Below are 23,226 nucleotides of genomic sequence, written 5' to 3' on the forward strand. Positions count from 1 at the left end.
CACATGCAGTACCAGTACAGTTGTTTTAAAGCAGTCATCAATGTTCCCACTTTGCAGATGACACCATGGCTCTACCACATCAGGTCACTGGATCAGGATCATATGGGTAACAAGTGCTAGGAGGAAGATTTGGATTTGGGTCTGGTTTGACTCCAGTGCCTGTGCTCTTTGGATCATGTCAAAGCCCATAGATAGAGAGTACACACAGCTAGAAGCACACCTCTGTTACACTTGTTCTACTCAGAGACACAAAAAAAGATAACAGATTACAGCATGAGACCGGAGAAGAATTAAAATAGTGCTTTTAATATAATTTTAAGCAAATGTACAGTATATACTTTATATCATGTATCTCTAAACTGCTCATCTGGAAAATATAAGCTGCAAAAAAATACAGACTACCATGTTCAGAATCTATTAAGTATGTGCTTTTCTTCCTCTTCTCTTCTGGGAATCCGGATTTTTACACTCTTCTGTTAAAGTCCAGCCTCTGTTGGTTTCTTTGGAACTGTTAAGAGTGTTCGGTCAGAGAAGCATTCCCAAAGGGGTTTTCTAAAGCATGTCAAAAAGCCATCCTCACAGAAGCAAGAAGAGAGACAGGCCAAAGGAAATTTGCACATCAGGTCGACCTTGCCTTTTAGGAATGATACACCCACTTTGGAGGGCTCCTGACCACATGCCACCTCCTTAGTCCTTGTCACAGGCCTGTGCTTGAAGCCTCAAAGGACCAGACATTGGATAATCCACACTGGAAACCTTGGGTCCCTGGGCAGCGCAGGGCTATGTCAGGCCTTGAGGTCTGTGGGTGGTGGTGGTGGTGGTGGTGGTGATGGTAGGCTCTGCTGAAAGAGAGAGCCCTCAGCTTCGCACAAAGGAGTCTTCTGAAGGTGACTGTGACTCAGGACAGGTTTTCTCAGTTTCAATGTCTTGATACTCTGTGCCTAAAGGGGAAGGAGGGAAGAAGAGCCAAGAGGAAAAAGAGATGGGTCTTTTCTGCATTTCCTACTTTCTATTAGTCTTACTTAATATCATAGCGCCGTGGCTCTGCAGCGAAAGGGATGCATGGGAAGGAACAGCAGTGAAGGGCTAGCTTTCTCTCCAGCTCACCATCAGAAGACCAGACTCCAAGCCCAAGGACCACTATGGAGGCTGGGTCTCTTGAAGTATATATTTATCTGTACATTCATATCAATACATATCAATACTCATTGTAGGGATGAGCAGATGTACCCCAAACCTGACTTTTCTTTCTTTTATATAAGTCACCAGTAATAGATCTTGTGTCCAAGTGTTACTGGGAACTCCCAAGTGTCACTTTATCTCTTTATTAAAGAGGAGGCTGAGTGCCAGGGAAAACCATTTGAATCACAGCCATGCTTTCTCCTGTAGCATTTGGGACCAGTTTATTGTCCATTCATCCTCAGATAGTCCCTGCATGCCAAGTGAAACCATCTCCTCACTGGAGCCAGGTCTAAGGCAATGCCATGCCTCCATGAATGATACTGTGCCTTTATTTATAAAGTATTAAACATTTAACTCATCCCTGTGACAAATCTGCAAGCCATGCAGGACTCACTCATGGTGACAAGTGCTTTCTTGTTCAATGACAGGTATAGGGAGACCATAGAAAAGCTTGTTTATTGATCTGCCCTCTTTCAATTTTGACCTGGTGGTTTAAAAGGCAATAGTCTGCACTCAGCATTTAGAAGCTGGGAATTGGCCCACAGAGAAAGAACCCCATGTTCTGTACTTGAATTTTGCAAGGTTCATGTTCTTACAGTCTTGGGAGAGCTCACCAGAGAAGAATTCCCCAGAAGATTATTTTTTTTAAAGTGTGTCAGAATGCCAACTCCACAGAGGCCAGAGGAGGAATGAGATGGAGGAAATGTGCATATGGGTTAGCATTGCTCTTTGGGGATGGGTCAGGAGTGAGAGCCGAGGTTGCTTCTTACTTGGCACAACTGGCTAAGGTGGGAGGAGGAAGGTGCTTCACAAGGTCTCTACTGGTTAACTGTTAGAGTGAAATAGGCTTTCTCGTTTGATACTCCTGTGTTTGCAGGCAACATTAGGCAGACATCTCACTTCTAGCTCTTGGCTCATATCTCTGGGAAACTATCAACTGTCAGTGGTAGTGGGGACAGTCTTGTGTCAGCAGACCACCCCATCCCTCCTCCCTGTAGGTAGATGGATGTTCTGCTGGCTTCCAAGTTCCTACTTCGGTAGCTTTGTGCTGGACTGGAAAGAAGACCTGGTTCTGACTGCTGATGACCTCACTAGCTGGTGATCTTGGGAAACTTGATTTTCTGGGCTCTCCTTGTCTGATCTGTAGATACAGGGAAATGACTTACCTGGCAGGGACTCTGCTGAGGTCAACGGGGATTCTGATACCATGGACCTGGCATGTGGCTGGTGGGCTCAATAAACAGGAGCTCCCAAGCCCTTCTCCCTTTAAGGTGCTGGATTAAAGCTCAAGCTGTGTTTTAGTTGTGTTTCTCTTCTAATGAGATCCCTGCATTGCATCATTTGACTTCATTTTATGGCTTCAGATTATCAATCAAACAATCTTGCCAATTTTGCCTCCATGAGAGCCACCTTCTATTTGATTAACGTGAACTTAAGAAAAACAGTAAGGAAATAGCAAAAATTTCAACCTACAGAATATCACATCTCCAGAAAATTGGCTACATTATTCCATTTGCTCATAGCAAAAATAATAATCACCTCTACCTTATGGAAAAATATTCAAAATGTGTGATTATTATCAACCCCTGATTGTCGGCTTGAGCTGTTATTATAAAAATGGAAATGTCTAGATGCTCAGCCTTCTGAAGCCTGCAGTCTGGAGAGAGTAAGACATAGTCAACATTTAACATGTTTGAAGCCCCTGAGTCAGGGTTGAGCATATATGAGTGAGATGGATGTTTCAATACCTGGTAGGAGGCAGGGGTTTTTAGCTCCTGCCTGGTACTGAGGATAGCCTTCAGGATTCTTGATACATTTTGTAGTGCATTCCCTGTTTCCTTTTACCTGCCCATCTTGGGTGGAACACCCTATATAAGTGGACCACTGAGATAAGGAATAAAGAACACAGACAGCTAGAAGAGAGAGATCAGACACTCTGTCCAGAATACAGCTACCATTGTGTCCTGCTTATTAAACATAAGACTGTGAGGCCTTTACTTCGAGATTAGGCATTTCCTGGAGCCAGGGAAGGCTCCCCCATACCTCGCTTGGTATGGAGGGAACATTTATCATGGTTACCAACAGGCACTTTGAACTCATAGGCTTGGGTTTGAATCTTAGCTCTTCTCATGACCTTGAGTCAATTCTGAATGCTTCCAGGAAGTCTCATTTTCCTCCCCTGTAAAATAAAACTAGCAATAGTCCCTGCCCCACAGGGCTAATGTTAAGATTAAATGTATTAAGGCGTATAATCAGCTCAGCCCAGCAGCTAGTTCAGATAAATGTTAGTGACTGTATTATTAGCTGTTATTAGTGCTTACCAATTATTCTACCTGATGGATTGATTAGCTCTGGAGGGCCAATGTTTTGTGTTGGTGCTGAGGTGGGAAAGGGCTTGAAGTTCTGTTCAGTATTTGGGTTCACTCCTCTTTTTCTGTTTCCTATATTTCCTCCTCATGTGTCTGCATCCATCATTTAAGGGGAAAAAAGTTTGGTCAGTCTAGTTGAAATGCCAAGTGTAAGACTGGACGGAATGATAGATTCTGTAGTTCAAATTCTCTTTTGTACCCAAGAGAAAAATAAGGTTGCCTTAAACTCCAATGGTTGACAACAAAAGGGCACTTTCTCCCTTCTTGGAAACAAGTGAGATTCTTGAATTAAGATTGCTATGGTCAGAGACATTAGGGTTGATGGACACCTACTCCAGAACACTTTGCAGTAATGACTGAGCTAATCCTATGGCCAAGATTTAGGTGCCAGATATGCCCTACATATGCTGAACTGTTGGTTAGTGCTGCCCTGGAATACCATGCTCTTCCTTTCTGTCACTGTCTTTGTAAATAAAGCTTTATGGGTACAAAGTCCAGGCATTTGTTCACTTATTGCTCTGATTTGATCTTGGGTGACAACAACATAGTAAGTAGTTTTAACAGTTTGATGACCCACAAGGCTTGAAGTATTTTACCAGATAGTTCTGAACAAGAGTAATGGGTTGCCCTTGCTGTGGTGGCCCTATCTATATGTGGTGGTAGGGGTGACTTTTTCCTTCATCTTTTAAGTAGCCACCTGGGACATATCCATTGTTATTAAGTCTCCAGAATCCCCCTCTCTCTTTCTCTCCCTTTTGATTATTGCAGTTATCAATCAAAGCTTGCTATCAGCACGAGTGGTCTGTGAGTCATCTCTCACATCCAGAAGACCCTGGCTTGAAATGCTCTTTTGTTGATTTTGTTTATGCTAAAGTCTGTCCAGCTCACTGAGCTGTAAGGTTTTGAAGGAGCCATGTCTATAGGATGCCACACAACCCAACCCAACATTTTAAATGAAAGAATGAATACACCATGTTCAAATATCAAATCCTTGAGAAAAATAAATCCTGCAATGAAAGATTATGTTAGCATAGACAGTCTCTTGAGACATGTGAGCTCTTGACTTCCTATCTGAGGCAGGCAAATACTACTGAGGTATGGGAACATCTTTGCTTGTTTAAATTTCCCATTGTAGGTTTGTCAGGTCATGTTGATCCTGCCATTGCTCAGGAGTAGCTGAGGTTCCTTACAGATGTGAAGATCAAGGGAGGCAGTGTAGAGAAAGGGGTTCCAGAGCTCACACAAAGAAGTGGTCCCTAACAAAGGCCTATGGACAACAACTTTGGACTGCCAGCGAGAAAGTCTTCTAACTGGCTCTCAAGTGGCAGTAATACTCTGAAGGAGATGGGATCCACAGCCTGTCACTTTGGGTCAGTTGTCCTATGAAATTAGGTTTTTATTCAGATATGAAGAGCTTGGTGTGAACTGGGTGAGTCTTGATATAGTGAATGAGGAGAAAAGGCAGGAGAAAAAAGGATATGGTTGGTTCCCAAATGAACTTCTAAAACTAGGTTTCATTCATTATCACCCTCTCTTGGAAAACCTGGTGGCTTGTTGGTACTTGACCTAGATTTTTAACTTTAAAGGTTAACCGTGTTGAAGAAAACCCAGAGGAACCATCTAGGTCCTTCTGTTTGGTACTGTCCCTGACTGCTGACCAGATTGCTGGCTGTCCTATCCATCAAAATAACCAGACAAGAACAGTAAAGGCCAGAAAATAAATACTTTTCATCTGTTAGACTGATCTGGGTCTCCGTGCTCATCACAACCAAACCAAACACACAGCAAAAATAGAGAAAGACTCCAATGGACAGCAATGGTAGCTCATTCCATCCTTGTCTATCTGGTTTTGAGCGCATGATCAGTTGATTTCTAATACTGATATTTTTGACTCAATGTAATGTTACTGAGTAATGTTTTAGGAATTGTCATGCAGACCTTATGACATATTCCATGGTTGGCAAGCTGGGACTGATGAGAGAACCACTCCTCCCCAGGACCAGAAGCCCCAAGGAAGCCAGATGGGCAGGCTGGTAGCTGGCTAATAAGAGTGTTCCCTCAGAGCATATGTTTGGGAGTCCACATGCATACTTACACTTTGGACTCTGATAGAAAAGCCTGCCCTGGAAGCTACTGGATAGGATGGACTGGACACACCAACAGAATCTTACACCCAGAAAACTTAGGGGCAGTGTGATTACCTTCTACTGACTAGCTGGCTGGGTGTCCTTGTGTAGGACATTCCTGTGGGTTGCCTCAGGCCTATAGGACTTTCCACAGTATGAGAAAGAAACTCCAGGACACTACTGGATCTGGGTATCCGAATGGCTAAGGTACCACACATAACCCTACCTGAAAGTTATCCCCAGAGCAACTATTCCACTGAGAGACAGAGAAAGGGAAATGATTGTTATTGGGAAGCACACTCTCACTTCCTGCTTGGAGGATGTTAACTCTCCAGTGCCTCCTTAGGGGTTCTTGGCTTCCTTTATTATTCAGCTCTTAAACACTAGCAGCGAAGTCCTTAGGGAGACCTCAAAATAAGGATTCTCTTGCTCTTTATCTGCTGTGAGGAAAGTCTGGCCATTTTGCAGCTTTTGTTATCATCCCCAGGGTAGCAGAGCTTCATGGCCTTCCTTGTAGAGGTGGAAAGTAAGTAGTAAGAGAGGCACCAGTGTCCCTGACAGCATACCACCTCAGCAGAGGGAAGAAACACAGGGGAGAGCATGTAACCTGCTTGGTCTACATGTTAGAGGCATAAAGATCTGTCAAAAGTTGCAGCAGAGACCTTTCCATCCATCCTTGGGTGCATTCCACTAAGATGGTGTAGGGGACAACTGTAGGAAAGGGAACTCCAGCATTTATTGCTTAGATCTTCTCCATCCATCTCAGGTTTGCTTTCTGAACATTCAAGGGAGACTTTTACCAGGGCAGTTTTCATCCAGAATACCACTCAAACAAGGGGCTGGATCTAGCCTTGGATGCACAGTGGTTCTTTGTATAATGCAAAAGGAAAATTAAAAGTAGATTGAATTTTCTCTTCTGTCATACATGAGAGAAACTGAAAAATTTAAAGATAGCACAATATGTATTGAAATCATTTTGCCACAGGGAGATTTTAAATTTATAAATAACTGTTGATAAATGTGAGCCCTGGAGTTGGGGCTCCTTGTTATCTTTGAGAACATTTTAGGGGTAAAAAAATCCAAGATACAAAGAGCTTAAAAATTATTATTTTTTCCAAAAAGCAAATCATCTCATGAAACAAAGTGTACATCCCAGGGACTCTGTTTGGAGAGATACACAACAGTATTGAGAGGGCAGTGACCCATTAGCCATTCATTTTCAAAACAAGAGTGAACTGAAACCTGTTCAGAATGTGACCAAAGTCCTCAGGGCAACAAAACTCACTTTATGAACTAGTTGGAGAACCATTCTCCCTTTTCTAGTTATGAAATTGATGAACACCCTATGTTCATGAACAAGGATAGGCTAATGCTAGTCTGTTTAGAAGCATCAGATCGCAGTCACGCCTCCACACAGCATTCTCTTGGTTGTGTTGGCTTGATGCTTCCTCTAATTTGGGGCCATCACACAGAAACCCCCACTGTCTGTTAAAAATTTGGTGTATCCCAGTCTTTATTCTTCAGGCCTTATTCTTTCATTGCTTCAGGTGAACTGTAAATGGATATTTAAGGTAGAAAATAAAATCAAACATCCTTTTGCTGTACTTTAGGGTATGTCTATGACAAAGGTCAACACAAAGGCATGAAGGGTGAGCTGACTGGCCCCTTTTCCATGCATGTATGTGCTCCCATCTGACCCAGCCCCAATGACAGTGGCCATATTGTCTTAGGAGCGCTGGTGCAAGAGATTCTCTCCCCCACCCCCAGGACTCTTATCCCAATGACAGAACAGTTCTCTGAGGTTCTGCCACTTTCAACACACAGAGTTCAGGATTGACCCGGAATCTGTCACTTAACATTTTCATGCACTGGACATGTGATCACATCGGAGCTTGAGGACTTATGATCACAGATATCACAGCCCACTCTATAGACTTGGCACAGGAAGCCATGCCTTCTCTATCTCCTGTCCCCAGGAGCATGGCTCCTATCCACACAAACCCACATCTGAGTGAGTCTCCTTCACAGGCTTAAAGGAATGCCCATTGGAATATGAATCATGAATATGAAAGTGCTTCCCATGACAGTGACATCATCATAGGGAATAAAGCCAGAAGGCAGATTTGAAATGTGTCACATTATCCCATTCTCTCAAATGTGATTCTTTTAAAGCCACATTTACACTCTTTCTGGAGTATCTTTTTCTTATAACACAGTGTGTATTTTGTGTGTGTGTGGTATCAGACTGAGGATAAAAATTACAATAGATTAATTGCATCCCTTGAATCACTTTATATTTTTGGTGCATTAAAAAAGGAGAAAAGTAAAAGCTTTGTTAGTGACTGAAGGGTTAACACAGACTCAAGAAGTAGTTAAAAATAGTATCAGAGGATTATACATACAACAGTTGGAAATTTGTACGCTTCGTATTTTTTTGTTTTTGAAAAAATGGCAAAATGTTTGGCAAACGTAAGCAAATAACTTGAGCTATGTTGGGGCTCACCGGCTCTGAGCAGGTCAGTCATAGCCAGGTGAGACCACAGCTTCCTGAGGTCACACTGTGGGGCTGGTAGGGAGGAGGTGCTAGGAGATGGAGAGGTCCATGCCCCCCACTAAGCTCCCCCTTGGGCCCTCAGTCTTGAACATGGAAACGGAGCTGGTGAGAGGTGTCAACCACAGACTCCAGTCCGGATCACCCATCAGCATCTCTCAGAGAACTCTGGGGACTTGAACCACACGCAGACTGGGTGAGTGGTCTACACAGTGACCCATATTGTAAAAGTTGGAGAGAGGAGTGCAGCTTACACCCCTCCATCCTGCATCCCCCCCCCACCCTGATGGAGGGAAAGGGTGTCACTAGTGCTTAATAACTGGCAATGTTTTCAACTTGAACTTGTGATTTTTAGTAGACTCTTTTTTTAAAAAAAATGCCTTTTAAGTTTTGTATGTGTATGGATATCCAGAAATGTCCATCCTCCAAGCTGGCCACAAGTGTTCCCTGAATTTGGCAGTGCCTGTTGCTTGTAGCTGTTGGCATCATGAAAACCATGAGGTACCTTCCAAGCAGATTCCGAGCCCAGCAGTGTGCATGTCCTCCAGGGCCATCCCATCCTCTTTATTCTGAATCCTGACTGGCTTTGAATTTTTAGAAAAGGACAAAGGTCTTGTGTGTATGTGTGTGTGAGTGTGTGTGTGTCTGTTTTGGAAATCCTTTTTCTTTCTTTCTTTTTTTTTTATTAAGAAAAATGACCCTTTGCTCACAAATACAGAGTTCAGCCCTCCTCCTGTAGTCACTATAAAACAGATTCCATGTTTTCACACCACTCATGGTCTTCCAGGTTATAGATAAACTTTGTCCTATGTGTCTGGTGCGCAGGCACAGGGTCCCTCCCCAGATTGTCTAGGGTCAGATTAGAGGCAAAGAACTCACTGGTGCTCAGCCCGCCCTCGTGGTTTTTGATGTAGCGTTTATAGTTTTTCCGCAGGCACTGCCACGTGGTGGTGTAGAGGATGAAGGCAAAGGACTTGAGCGCAATGGCGATGCTGACATACAGGTATCTGTAGACCACATTGTCATAGAGGACACAGGCGCCTTGTTCCCCACAGAAGGTGCTCCAGAACAGACATGTGGAGTCGATACCAGCCCCAAAGATGAGAGGTGGGGGGATGAAACCTGTTAGAGGGAAGAGATTATTTTAGACTTTATGGCTCAGATGGATAGTTCACTGCAGAGAAAGGCTCTCCCATCCCTGACCATGCACTTGCTTACAAGACTGCTGAGAAAGTATGCTGGATAACTAGGCTCTAGAGTGCAGTGTTTCAAACTATTGGAATGCACATCCTAGGTCAGCCTTCCTTATCCAGACAAAAATTATTGAGTTCTCTATGCCCGAGGCTGGCTAAATTAATACATGAAAAGCATTTAGGATGGTATGCATTGAACCTGGTAACACTAAACATAAGATAAGTGATAGCTGTCATTATTCTGAGATGGAAAAATGTCTTTCCTGGAGCCTTCTTAGTAGTTGTCAACCTCCTCGAGGGAATTTCAAGGATATGTGTGTGTCTCCACTCACAGCCCTCTTGCATGGGGTTTGCAGGTCTGTGTGAATGCCAAGCACAGGGACCAGAAGTACAATGTGAATAAGTCATACTGTGTGAGCACATAAGTAGACACATTTATAGTTTAAAATGGGACAGGCCACAAACATATTTGTGATTATTGTTGGTCCAGTAATTAAACTGGTGTAAAGTCTTCTCATGTAGGGCTGATACCAGATAGCCACAATAATCATCATAAATGCTAGATGAGATGAAAATTGTCCCCATTCTTAACTTAGTCCAGGGCAATCTGCTGGTTTGCTTGCCTGCTCGAAACCCTTCACTTCTGGGCCATTTGACCTGCCTTAGATCACCCACAGCCAACAAAATCCCAGTGTTTAAGATACAGCTCAGTCATTACATGTTTGTTTCTTTTTAAAAAATGGGGTCTTGCTGTGTTCTGTAGGCTGGACTTAAATTCATATGACCCTCTTGCTCTAGCATCCAGTGTAGCTGGATTACAGGTACTTGGTTACATAGCACCACCCTGGACTCAGTCATTTGCTGTGTGTGTGTGTGTGTGTGTGTGTGTGTGTGTGTGTGTGTGTGAGTGTGTGCACGCATATGCATGAGGAAACCAGAGGTCAGCTTTCAGTGTTGTTCAACTGGAATTATCTACTATTGTTTTCAGAATCAAGGTTTCCGATTGCCTTGGAACTTGCCAGTTTAGTTATGTTGGCTGCTCATGGACCTCCAGAGATGTACCTGTTCCTGCTGCTTCCCCAGAGTTGGGATTACAACTCTGTTTGTTTGTTTGTTTTAATGTGAGAATCAGGTCCTGCTTGCATGGCAAGCGCTTTACCAACTGAGCTAGCTTCCCAGCCCGAGTCATTAGAATTTTGAAAATGAAATATAAGCCTGAGGTTTGATCCTCAGCACTGAAAAAAAAAGTCCCAGGTGATTCTGGTCTGTTTTGAGGAGCCTTATTTATTGGATGGGGAAAATGAATAAGTTATTTTGTTACTAATACAAATTGATTGTTCAGGATTTCTAGCATTCCTTGAGGCTAGACTATAGCACCAGCCACCTTGCATGACAGACCTCAATTGTGAGACACAATGGCTGCAATTAGAGATGGACTAATCCTGAGACTGTAGGACTGGTGTGCCATTCCTTGGAGTGTCCCTTCCAGGGCCAGTCTTGGACATCAAAGTTCACTTCTCACTGAATGAAGGTCTTTCTGTGGATTTTATTATATGTAAACCACTAGTCCAGAAAAACAGATGTATTCTCCAAACCAAGCACATGGTTTAGGGGTTCAGGAAACTTCAAAGTCCACCCACAGTGGCCAGAAGTGTACCAGTCTTTCAGATGTCTAGCGGATACGCCATCACCAGACTGAAGGGGTGCCTGGGTATGGGAGAGCTGTGTGGAGACCTCCCCGTTTAAAAATCCTTAATGGATTCCTGGGTTCTAGTTTACCCTCTTGGAACTGAGAGGTTGGAAGAGCTGTCTTTTAAGTCTTGGTGTCTTGGCCCTTCTATGTCTGCTGCTTGTTATGCTAGAGAGAAACCCCACAAGATGGATTCTATTGAAATCATCATTAAACTCCTCAAGCAGCTTGATTTAATAAATATTGTAAGCCCAGAATCCCCTACAAGCCGCTCTCTGTTCCTGATGCAGACTTTGGTCCTGCAGAGCAGAAACACGTCTGCTCTACTCCCTGTGGTACTGAGACTGCTTAGGAGCTCTTCCCCAATAGCTAAGTTGGAGCATGCTCTCCCCACCCCAACATGGAGGGATTTCCATGGTAACTGATGCACATGTGGATGGATCTGTGGTTAAATGGCACTGATTTGACCTATTCTTGGGCACAGTGGGACAGCATAAATCCATTCACCTTTCCTGTTTCTTGTGGTTTTATTTCGTGATTAGCTGCCAAATGCTCTTTCTACCTCTTGTGACCAATCTCGAGGTCATTAGCCTCTGCCCTAGCTACTAGTCACCCAGCAGTAAAAAGCCAGCACTAGTGCACCCTGCTCAAAGGACATCTTGGTGAAAAAAAAATCTGCCACAGGGAGGAACTAAGAGTTAGATGTTCTTTACTCCATCCTGCTCAGATTCCTGGACACATAGGCAAGTGTGGCAAATCAGAATATAGTTTTGGCACATCACAAGGCACCTAGAGTATAAGGGAGCCATTTGTTAGGACTCATTTAAGCTCAGACTCATTATGCAACCCCTCCATGATCCTAGGTCTGAGTGAGACTTTCATTTATAATATTCAGTTGTCTTTAAGTAGGATATGCATGCTCTGAGCTCTAAAGGTGTCAATTTTTATCCTATTGTCAGGCTCCCTTAGCAAACAATGATGTCCCAGAAAAAAAAATAGACAAAACCTTTAAGTAGTTAGAAAGTTAAGTGTCCATTTAAGATTTCTATGCTATACTCAAGATCTGAGAGAACATTGGTGGTAGAGATAAGGGAGGTTTTACTTAAGGAGTTGCAAACTCTAAGGCATTGCAATTGATCTCTCAGTGTGTCTGTAAAAGATAGAGCTAATATCACCTTCTAGGTTACAAATGAGGTGCATGTTTTTGCAAGGAGCCTGACCCATTCACATGGCCAGAACTTTTGCTAACTCATCTTCTACAGGGACTTAAGGGGGAGGGGCAGGATTTTAGAATGAATGCTAGACTGAGTAACTAAAGAATAACTTTCACGAAGCTTCTTTTATATTTCTGCATAAAGCATGAGCTTTATTTTCTGCCAAATTAAACACTTCCCTTTTATTGACTTGTAATTCTCTCTCAAGAGTGGACTCAGCTATTGAACTCTGAGTTCCAGGCTTGGGGAGAGGACACAGATAAAGATTTGAAGTTTTCTCTCTAGAAGTCTTTGCTATTCTGGAATTCCCCCGAGCAGTCAGTAATCAGGCTCCTAGCCCCCTGACTAATTTTCACACTCAGCCATTCATCTGTATATATATTTATGGATCCACTGAATTAAAAAAAAATTAAGCAAGCCATCCCAGGAGATGCTGGCTCACCCTGAGACCAATGGGATATTTCTATACTATTAGCAACCAGCCACTTCACAACCCCAGCACTGTAGAGTCTGCAGCTCCATCCATTATAATTCCTTCATAACTCATAACCTCTTTTATTGTATTAAGGCCAAGTGCCCAAACATAGTCATTTGCTTGTCTTCTAATTCAAAATCCATTAAGTTGAGAAGATTTTAGATTTTTCATCTGGGATTTCCAGGTTACAGAAAACAGGTTATTTACCTGTTTAGCTAAGCTCTTAGAAGCCCTATTTTGATGTGTGAAGAGAAACTCCCAGGCATTCTGATCCTTGGCATTTGTAGAGTTCTCCCTCCTCTGGCATGGAGAAACTAAGAGCCTAACTTGTAAATAGCCTCTCCCGGTGTCTGGCAGAGGTCTCTGGCAGGACTAGCAGACACTTGTCATCAGTTGTCCTTGCCACCTTTCTTTTCAGTCTAGGCTCTCACATCTGGAGGTCTCCTGGTAACAGGGGACATTTCTATCCCAACTCTGTCACTTGGGACCCAGGGGTCTTTGGGCAAGTTCCACAAAGTCACCAAATCTCAGCCTCTTTGTGAAATGGGTACATGCTTACTTTCTCGGTGGAGGGGTGTAAGTGCAGGTGGATATGGAGGACAGAAGTGGATGTTAAATGTCTTCCTCAACCCCTTCCCACTTTATTTATTATTTTGGAGACAGGGTTTCTCACTGCTCCTGAAAGTCACTGATTGGCTGTCCTGTTAGTGAGTTCTGGAGATCATCCTTCATTGATTTGCTGGCTTGTCAGGGAGTTCCAGAGATCATCCTCTCTCTGCCCCTCAAGTGCTCAGGGATTAGAGCCAAGTGCCAACAAAACTGCCTTTTTCATAGGAGCTTGGGATTGAAACTCAGGTCCTCAAGTGCTTTAAGGACTGAACCGTCCTCCCAGACCCCAAAACTTGTAGAGTTAATTTTTTCTAATTGAGAAAATATGTGTAGAGAATGCTCACCCAATCAGGTGCTGATCCAATTTTTAGGCTTTTGTTCTAAATCCCTTTGGCTCTGACCACCCACCCTCTTTAAAAAACCCCATCTCCATAGGAACAATTGTGCTATGGAAAACTTTTCAAGCCAAAGGTTTTTGGGTCCCTCCTCTCCCCTTAAAAATGAGTCTATTTTGGAAGACAATGAGATGCTTCTAGCGGGGAGGCCAGGTATATACCATCGTCTCCTCTTGTTGAAGCATCTTCACTCTGACACACCTTGATTATGGAAGGAGTGGGAGGCAAGGGTGAGAGCTGAGTATTTTGTTAGAAACATCTCTCTTCTCTTTGTGTCTACTGGGCAGGAATTTGCATGTGAAACATGCCTCCTTTGGGCCACACCATGTGTTGGCAGAGTATATGACAAACTCAATGCTACTTGCTATTCCAAAAAAAAATATTAAAAGGATTAAATCTTCTTTACTCTCTAGCTCACATGCACACACACACACATATATATACATATATATATACTATACACAGGCATATATACACATAAGGACACATATGTGTGTGTGTGTGTGTGTGTGTGCACATACAACACATATACACATACTGTGTGTGAACAATACCCTTTATGCTGCTTAAGGAGACAATCTTTGCTTTCCTGAAATCTATTAACAGAGATCAACTCTCAAGGCCCTGCATCTTGGCTTTTTCATTCACCTGTAGTTGAAAAGGCAAGGCCTATTCATATTCTTTGTTCTCAAAAGGTGAATTGAAAGGCTTTTGTAAGAAAAAATAAATCCACATTCCTTTATAGGACAAAAACGGAGGCTGGAAATGACTGTGCCATTCACATTTAGAAAGATAATGGTTCCTCTTTAGCTTACCTGCCAAGATTTGAATTCACCCCAGACTCCATTCAACCCAGAGCAATTACTGTTCCAGGCAGCTCCAGCTGGAGGGGAATGTCAAAAGGCATATTCTGAAGAGTGATGCATTTCTTTCCTTCAGCAATCGGACTGTTGACACCAGCAGGTGCTCTCCAGGGACACCTGCCACTCATGTTACTGAATTCTGGGAACTCAGGGGCTACTGAACTCTCACTTCATTCCTGGGCCCTTTTGTGTAAAAAATGTCTGGAAGGTTTCAGAGCTTAAGAGGCCACCCAGACAGGAATGACCCAGAGAGGCTCACAAGGAGCTGTGCCTTGCTGCAGAGGACTCAGTGGTCAAAGTGACATCTCCCCATGCCAGGTAAGAGAAGTGGGGTCGGCATGTGTAGACAGTGGGAGGGTGCTTCTACAGCCTGCTGTACAGCTGGTGCCCAGCCATGTGTATGATTAAACAGGAGCCTGAGTGAGGGGAAAGCCCTCCCTGCTTCTTGGGCACTAACTTGAGGACTGGGGTCTTCAAATGTACCATGTTTCCTTTTTCTAATAAAGCATGGGCTTATGTGTGTGTTTCCACTTGCCTGTACACTCTCTTCTATTCCAGTCTATGCTCAGAGCTGGAGCTCAACAGACCCGCAAAGATCTATGTCAGGTTTCTAAGGAATGCCTTTCCCCAGTCATTCACGATTCAGACGAGATGTAAGACCCAAGGGCAGGCTTCCCAGGAGTGAACATGAATACTTAGTTGCACACGAAGGACTTTCCAGTGCTGTCTGCTTAGCAAGTTAGCTCTGTCCAACTAAGCATGGCGATTGGTGGGTGGAGACTTCGTGATAAAGTCCAGCCCATTCTTCTCAGTATGGTTGAGACCTTTGATTGGCTGCCTCTGTTCTGTTGGTTCATTCAGGGCTTCCCAGAATCACAGGAATCAAACTTAAACCTCAGCTTCATCTTGGTCTCTGTTTCTCCTTTGCCTCAAGTCTACTTAGCTGGCTACAGATATGGGTAGAAGGTTTAATAGACTCCGCCTCCACTTTGTGGCTATCATTGGTTTCTGCCTCTCATGTTTCCTCCTCTAGTCCTGATCAGCATATTTTCACTTTGATGTGTGTGTGTTTTATTAGTTGTTCTCTCTCTTATTTTTTATGATAAGGTCTCTCACTGAATTGGGAGTCTACCTACTTGTCTAGGCTGGCTGACCAGCAAACACCAGAGATCCTCCTATCTCTACCTCTTCAGAATTGGGATTATAGGCTTTTATATATGTTCTGGGGATTCCTAACTCAGGTCCTTATGTTTGTGCAACAAACACTTTTCCAACTAAGCCTTCATCTCCTGAACCACACCATGATTCTTTGGATTAACTGTCCTGCATCCTGCCAGGCTTGTTCCCAGGCTGACTGCCTTAATCAGACCACTGAATGTGTATCCACACTCCATCTGAGACGCCTCTGTCCCACAGCAGAGTGGACTCTTTTGCCCTTGAAATTCGTTCTATAACTCCCACTGTAACTCCCAGGAAGCCTTCCTGCTTTGCCCCAACCTCCTCCATCTCTACTGCCAGGCTCCTAAAGGCAGGATGGTATCTCTAACTCTTGACATCCTTATCAGCACCCAGAGCCTTAGACACAAGGGGGCCTCTGTGTATGTATCTTTGTAGGGATTTGAGTTGATGTGACATCTACAGCAGGGAGTCAACCTCAGGGGCAATTTACTTTTTGCTGTAGTGGGGCTGGGGTTTTACACTTGCAAGGAAGTACTCTACCACTGAACAATACCTTCAGTCTTGGGATCATGGTTTTTGGTCAGACTCTATGAGCAAGTGCCCTATAATGCAGACAGTAGAGCAGTGATCAGCACATTTTGCAATAGGAAGAAAGAGGGATCTATCCCACCAGGAACTCTGCTGAGGGAGGAGCCAGTTCATTCTGACTGACCCTTCTCCATCCAGCTCTGTGGCCCCTCCTTTGCTGCTCCACTTCAGCCACTGGTCTGGATGACATGAACTGGACATGTGCTACCACATGCTGGCCTTTTAACTCACTCTCAGTGCTGAGGCAGTTCACCCTGTTTCTGTCTAATAAGTCAGATGCAACAGCTTGGGCCACAGTTCCTATATTTCCATTTCATCAAGTTCTTAATATTCCTTTATCCCTTTGCCTGTGACCTCCTATTTTACCTGTTTTTTTGCCAGCCCAGGTATTACTGTCAATGATGTTAGCTCCACTTTGGCCACTAGCCTCAATTTTTTTTTTGTTTTGTTTTGTTTTTAATGGCCTCACGAAGCCCAGGCTTGCTATGTAGCTGTGGATGACCTTGAACTTCTGATCCTCCTCCTTGAACTTCTATCCCTGCATTCTTCTTTCTGGCACTACACCATCATGCCTGGCTTTATATGGTGCTGAGATCAAAGCCAGGTCTTCATGCATGCTGGGCAAGCATTCTAAACAACTGAGCTTCATCCCTGGAACCTCTTGTCCTTGCTCTGTTCTCCTTGCGCCTCATCTACCATTGACACCAACTGTGATTTTATTTCTGCTTTAGGGCTACTAGGTAAGTTCTCAGCCCACAGTGCCACTGAGGTCCCTGCTCTACCTGCCAGCTCTTCTCCACTAGTCTCTCAAATAATAGGAAACCAATGTTACCTTCACTTCAGGATCCTGTCATTTTTCTCCACCCAGCCCATAGCCCAGTGTGGTCTTCCATGCTAACGTACTTTCTTCTGCCCTGATGCATCAATGTCTGACCCTATATATCCTGTTGAATAGGACAGCCACTGGTCAGATGTTGCTACTTAAATGACAACCATTAAAAATTAAATAAAGCAGTCCATACAAGCCATGTTTCAATTGCTCAAAAGTCACATAGGATACAGATACAGAACATTTCTGTTGTAATCCTAGGTCAGCCCAACCACAGTCCATGCCTCTCCTTATCTGCCCCTTGGGTCATCTGACTATCTCAAACAATTGTAGCTCCAACCCATCTTCCTGCATACTTTAGATCATTCCTGGATTGTCTGAGATACACATTACAATGTAAATACAATATTAAGCAGTTTATACTATTGTTTAAGAATTAGTAACATGAAAAGCCAGTGTGGGCATGCTTAGTATGGATATTCTGGTTTTCTTTTAATATGCTAAATTTGTCTTATTGAAACTTGCAGAGGTGGAGAGCCAAATGAACTTCAGTTCAGAGACCAAACCATGAAGGTTCTTCATCATTATTTTTTAACTCCACTATCTCAACACAAACCTTCTCTCTCACCTCTAACTGACTACACCTATTTAGTCCTTAGACAGAATACCTTTTTGAGATACACAGTGGCTCTTGTCCCTGTCTTGAGAAATCCTGTCTATCAGCAGCTTCTACTGCTTTAAAGATAAAGGTCAAAGCCACCCAAGAGACAGGAGACCTTTTCCATCAAGTTCCCAGCTCACCACCTTCACCACCCAGTATGATACTGGCCTTGCCCCACCCCACTTCCTTCAACTTCTCAGCAACCTATAAGCTTTATCCCTGTAAGTCCCCTGTCTGCAGTGCTCTTTCCTCTTCCTGTACATCTTTATATCCCTTACTTATTCTCTGCTCAGGGTACCATGCCCGATTCCCAAGGCAAAAGTTAGGCGGCCCTTCTTTCCCCAAGTCACAGTTGTCCCAGTGCAGGCTCCATCACAGATCTTACCACACTCAACTTCTATATCCCCATTGTATTCCCATTACCCACACCGAGCACCATGAGGGTTGGCAGTGTCATGAGATCTGATTTATTCATTGGCCTTGCATTAACAATAATGGCCGTTAATCTTACTGGGTTCTGGAGAAGATGGAATTAGGCCAGATGCCAAGACTTTTCTTCTAAGCTGCTTTTAATTAAAAGATGAGACAGTGTCATATCCTCTTATCGTGAGGTTTTCCAAACTTGATTTGTGACCCATAGTGGGCAATGGAATCAATATGCTGGGTCATGATCAACCTTTCAAAAAGCATGGAGTAGAATAAAACTATCTGAATGTGTTATATGTATTAAAGGTATTTTTCCATAAAATTTTTGTTTCAGCTATATCTATGCATATGCATGTGTGTAATGGGCCATAACGATAAAGTTATCTCTTCTTGTTCTGGCTTCCCATCGCAGAAATAGGAAAATCTCCATTGCTGATGGTACCTTCTTTTCCTGAGGCAGGCAGGCAGATTCTGAGTCAGCTTCAGAGTGGTGAGGGATTATCTTAAGTGCATTCATTACCTTATGATACCTCAGTTTTCAGTTTTGTCTTCAGTTATTCTACAATTATCAGAAATGTCTTTTTTTTTTCAAATTTCGAGTTATCAAGATTATTATGAAGGATACTATTTTTGCAAATATGTGTGTATTCAACTCACTCTGGAGCTCAGAATACCAGAGGTGCTAAGGAAATGTTAGCTTGCTGCATAATTATCATGGAACAGTTCTACCAAAGGGAGGCTGTCTGACTTGTTGGTATATCCCTCTCTATTCTCTCAGGCACCTTTCAAATATTGTTTGAGATGGGGTCGCTCATTGGCTTGGAACCCTGCCACATACTCTAAAAGCAGTGTTTGTCAACCTTACCAATACTATAACCCTTTGATACAGTTCCTCAGGTTGTGGTGACCCAGAACCATAAAATTATCTTTGCTACTGTTATGAATCATAATGAAAATATCTGCAATGTAGGATATCTGATATGTGACTCCTATGAAAGGGTTGTTCAACCCCCAAAGGGGGTCATAATCCACAGGTTGAGAATTGCTGGGCTAGGTGCTAGCCTAGTGTTTTCAGGGATCCACCTGTCTCTATTTCCTGAGTCACCATTGTCAGGATCATTGGCACGCACTATGGCACCTAGCTCAGGGGATGTGAACATAGGTTCTCATTCTTGTGAGGCAAGTGCTTTTCTGACAAAGATACTTCCCTAGCCCTGGTGGTTTAGACAATGTGTAGAGTCCTTAACATGATTTAGAGATGCAGAGACCTCTACAGAAACTCTACAGATTAGGTTAAATGTCTACTTTCTTTTGATCCCTGAAACTCTCAAGGGCAGGGCTGTGGTCTTGGTATGGCCTGGGTGCTCAGGAACTGTCATCTTGTTGCATAACTGTCTGTGGAATGGTTCTACCACTTTCCAAAAGGAGAATCTCTAACTTATTGGCATTGCATGTCCATCCATATCTTCAGTTTGTGGCCTCTTACAGGAGCAGGCAGCTCATAGAGAAAGCATATCTCAGACTGCTCAGGGCCTTGGTAATGGGAAGTGTCTTTGTCAACTTGACACAAGCTAGAGTCATGTAGAAAGAGGGAACTTCAATTGCCAACAATGTTTCTATCAGGCTGACCTCTAGGCAAGTCTGTGGGGACAGTTTGTTGACTGATGATTGATTTGAGTAGGCCTAGACCACTGAGGGTGGTGTCACTCCTTTGCATGTGGCCACACATTATGTAAGGAAGCAAACCAGGCAGGCAGGCAGGCAAACAGTGTTTACCCATGGCCTCTGCTTCAATTCCGGCCTTCAGGTTCCCTCAGTGATAGACTGTGATCCCTGTGTACCAAGTAAACCCTTTCTTTCTTCCCCCAAGTTTCTTTTGGCCATGGTGCTTATTGTAGCAATACAAAGCAAGCTAGGACCAAATTGTACTGCTAACATTTTCCTTCCTTTTGGTGCCACTGCCTTTCCTCTTTAGCTAAGGGAAATTCAGGCTGGCCTGAGGACCTGGGTTGGTAATATATGACACCTGTGAAATCAGAGGGGTCTAGAATGGTGGTGTCTGAACTTGGAATAAAATTTCCAGATTTAAAGTAATGGTTACTTTACATTTGTCCATGTGACAAACCTAGACACTCCAGGCAAAGGAGTCTTAATGCGGGGTTGTCTGGATTAAATTGGTCTGTGTGTGTGCATGGCTGTGGTGAACTGTCTTGATAATGTTATTTGAAGTGTGGAGAGCCACTCATTGTGAGTGACACTACTCCATGGAGTTCGGGTCCTCATCATTACACTGATGGGAAAATGTGTGAACTGAACATAAGCATGTGCGCACCCTCTACTCTCAATTATGACTACAGCAAGCTCCTTCAAGTGCCTACTGACCTGACCTCTGGCAATGATGGCTAGCAATCTGAAATTATAAGCAAAATAAACTCTTTTATCCCCTAAAATTGCTTGGGTCAGGGTGTTTCATCATTGCAACGGGAAATGAAAGTAGGGTACTAGCATATAAACATCATAGAGAAAGAGGCAAACTCAGGGATTGGGACAATATCACCAATCCTCACTCACCTGGTAAAATACAACCAATTCATTATAGAGGGAAAAAAAGAGATAATACGTACCCAACAAACGAAGGAGGAGAAAAAGAACTCCCAGTGCATACGACTTGAGTTCAGGGCTGACTGTCCTATGGAAAAAGAGATGGAGGGGAGAAAAAGACTCTTATCACTCTATTTTAATTAACAGGCCCAGAGCTATTTGTTGCTGTCCATTAGATCCTACCTTAGAAAATTACTAATAGGTTTTCTTCTCCCTTTTTGTCCCCCAAAGTCTAAAAATTGACTGCAACTGTGGTGCCAAGATAAGTTTAGAAATTAAGAGTATACTTTTTCTCCCTTAAATAACTTGAGCTATAAGGACTGGATAAAGTCTATACTTAGTGAAGTGTGCTTTTGTTCCAAGGAAGAATCACCATGGTTGGGTAAGGGATGTGTATGAGGGACACCAGCTCAGCAAATTATTGAAGAGCAGCTGGAACAATGAACACCTTCACCGTTCTTGGTCCATTCTGTAGAATCCACCAGATCTTCATGCATTGGCATCCCAGGTAGGCCAGCTGGGACACAGGTATGTGTACTGAGTTTTAGTGCCTTGCAATCATGAAAGGTTCCTTCTACTAGCCACCTGCCTTTGCTTTGACTCAATCATCCTGACCTGGGTTTGCCATGAAAGGTCTCTAAGAATGATGTCACATGTTCTTCTGTCTGTAATGTTTTGAGAGTATCAGTAGGGACAGGTATAAGAGCGATGACAGATATTAGATAGGTGGGCCCAGATCATACAATCTCCCTAGTGACAGCTGGTAAGCTCAGAGATGGGATTCAGTCAATGCTTGCCTTCTTCCCTCAAGGCTAAGAACTACTTGCACTGTGGTTTCCTTTGTGACCTCCACCCCTCCTAGCTCTAGCACCCAGGTGTCAAGTACCCAGCCTATGCAGAGGGAAGCTGAGCAGATATCTCAGACTAACCACCTGGGGAGTCTCTGCCAGTGGTTTTGTGAAGGACCCAGAGGGAAAGAGATTGGACAATATACTCATGGCTTTGGGTTATTCAGAATGTCGCCTCATATCTGTCACCACTGTGTCTCCTTAGGGGACAGAGGAATGTATGTGACTACAGTTCTTCAGCCAATGCACAAGCTGGAGCAGTTCAGTGTGGCTGGAAGACTAGAGACCAGACCCACACAGAGCAGTGAGGGTGTAGGATTTGACCCTTTATAAAATAAAAGTCAGGAACAGAATATCTGTTATAATAGGTATAAACCTGTCTACTGATTGGGTAGAGAGAGAGAGAGAGAGAGAGAGAGAGAGAGAGAGAGAGAGAGAGAGAGAGAGAGCCAGAAGTCAGATGTCTTCCTCAGCTTCACTCTACCCTATTTTTGAGAAAAACGTCTTTCACTGACCCTAAGTTCCAAGGACTTGCCTATCCCTGCCACCCTAGCACTGGAGTTATATAGGGTCCATTGTGCCCAGTGTTTATGTGGGTGCTGGGGATCTAAACTTGGGTACTTGAACTTATATGATAGATACTTAACAGACTGAGCAATGTTCCCAGGCCTGGGGTAATATTCCTAAATGATCCCAAGGTCCTTCACCCAGCAACTCATTGGCAGTGATCTGTGACTCAGGTTGAGCCTGGTTTGCCTGCTTCTGGCTTCTTGTTATAACAGGTCAAAAGTAACCATAAAACCACTCTGTCTTCCCCAAATTCTTCCATTCAAGCCTAACCCCCAAAGTAACAGTGGGACTTTTGAGGGGGGCTTAAATCGTGAGGGTGGGGCCTGTATGAGTGCATTAGTGTCTTTAGGGGGAAAAAGCCTAAGAGAGCTCCTTTATCTCTTCACCACCTTGGGACACAAAGAAAATTTGACATCCATGTACTGGAATTGGTCCTTGACAATTGCCAGATTCTAAGATTTCCAGTAAAACAAAAAGACACATTCTTGGGGAAATGCACACCTCTTTTTAATTATAGAAAGTGTGGCACAGGTGGGTAACCCCAGTACACCCTCTATGACTTCCACTGAGTAATCTCAGGACTCTGGCTGACAAAGCCAGGTACCAGTTCCAGGCCATGAGAGCTGCATCCTGGGCAAAACGAACGCTCTTTGGAAGAAACACATTACAAAACCCAAGTCCCTCATGTTGCTCCGGCTCCATGGCTACAGTTTTGACACTTTCATTCGAAGGTTTAACTTGAAAAATCACAAAAATAAAGGCAGATCCTTATCAAGAAAACATGCCGGTGTAATGAGCTAGGCTATTTATCACTTGAAATGTGATTTCCTTTCAGCTAGCATGTCCCTGGGAACAAA

General features: G+C 43.5%; 1 protein-coding gene across 2 annotated transcripts in view; it reads right to left on the bottom strand.

Annotated features, from left to right (window-relative positions):
• Positions 1-285: 285 nt before the first annotated feature.
• The window catches only part of Slco3a1 (solute carrier organic anion transporter family member 3A1), a 272,508-nt gene continuing 249,567 nt past the window's right edge, over positions 286-23,226 (bottom strand). Inside the window, exons 9-11 of one of the 2 annotated variants that reach the window (XM_051206637.1) lie at positions 20,975-21,039; positions 9,108-9,350; positions 286-941 (exon numbers count right to left, since the gene is read on the bottom strand). In XM_051206637.1, coding sequence (XP_051062594.1) covers positions 859-941; positions 9,108-9,350; positions 20,975-21,039 — 391 coding nt within the window. In that variant the 3' untranslated portion in view covers positions 286-858. Of the gene's footprint in view, positions 942-8,600; positions 9,351-20,974; positions 21,040-23,226 lie in introns of those variants that run through there. The other variant, XM_051206636.1, reaches the window with a different exon arrangement.

The sequence above is a fragment of the Phodopus roborovskii genome, unplaced genomic scaffold (assembly GCF_943737965.1).
Source record: "Phodopus roborovskii unplaced genomic scaffold, PHOROB, whole genome shotgun sequence".
Lineage (NCBI taxonomy): Eukaryota > Metazoa > Chordata > Mammalia > Rodentia > Cricetidae > Phodopus > Phodopus roborovskii.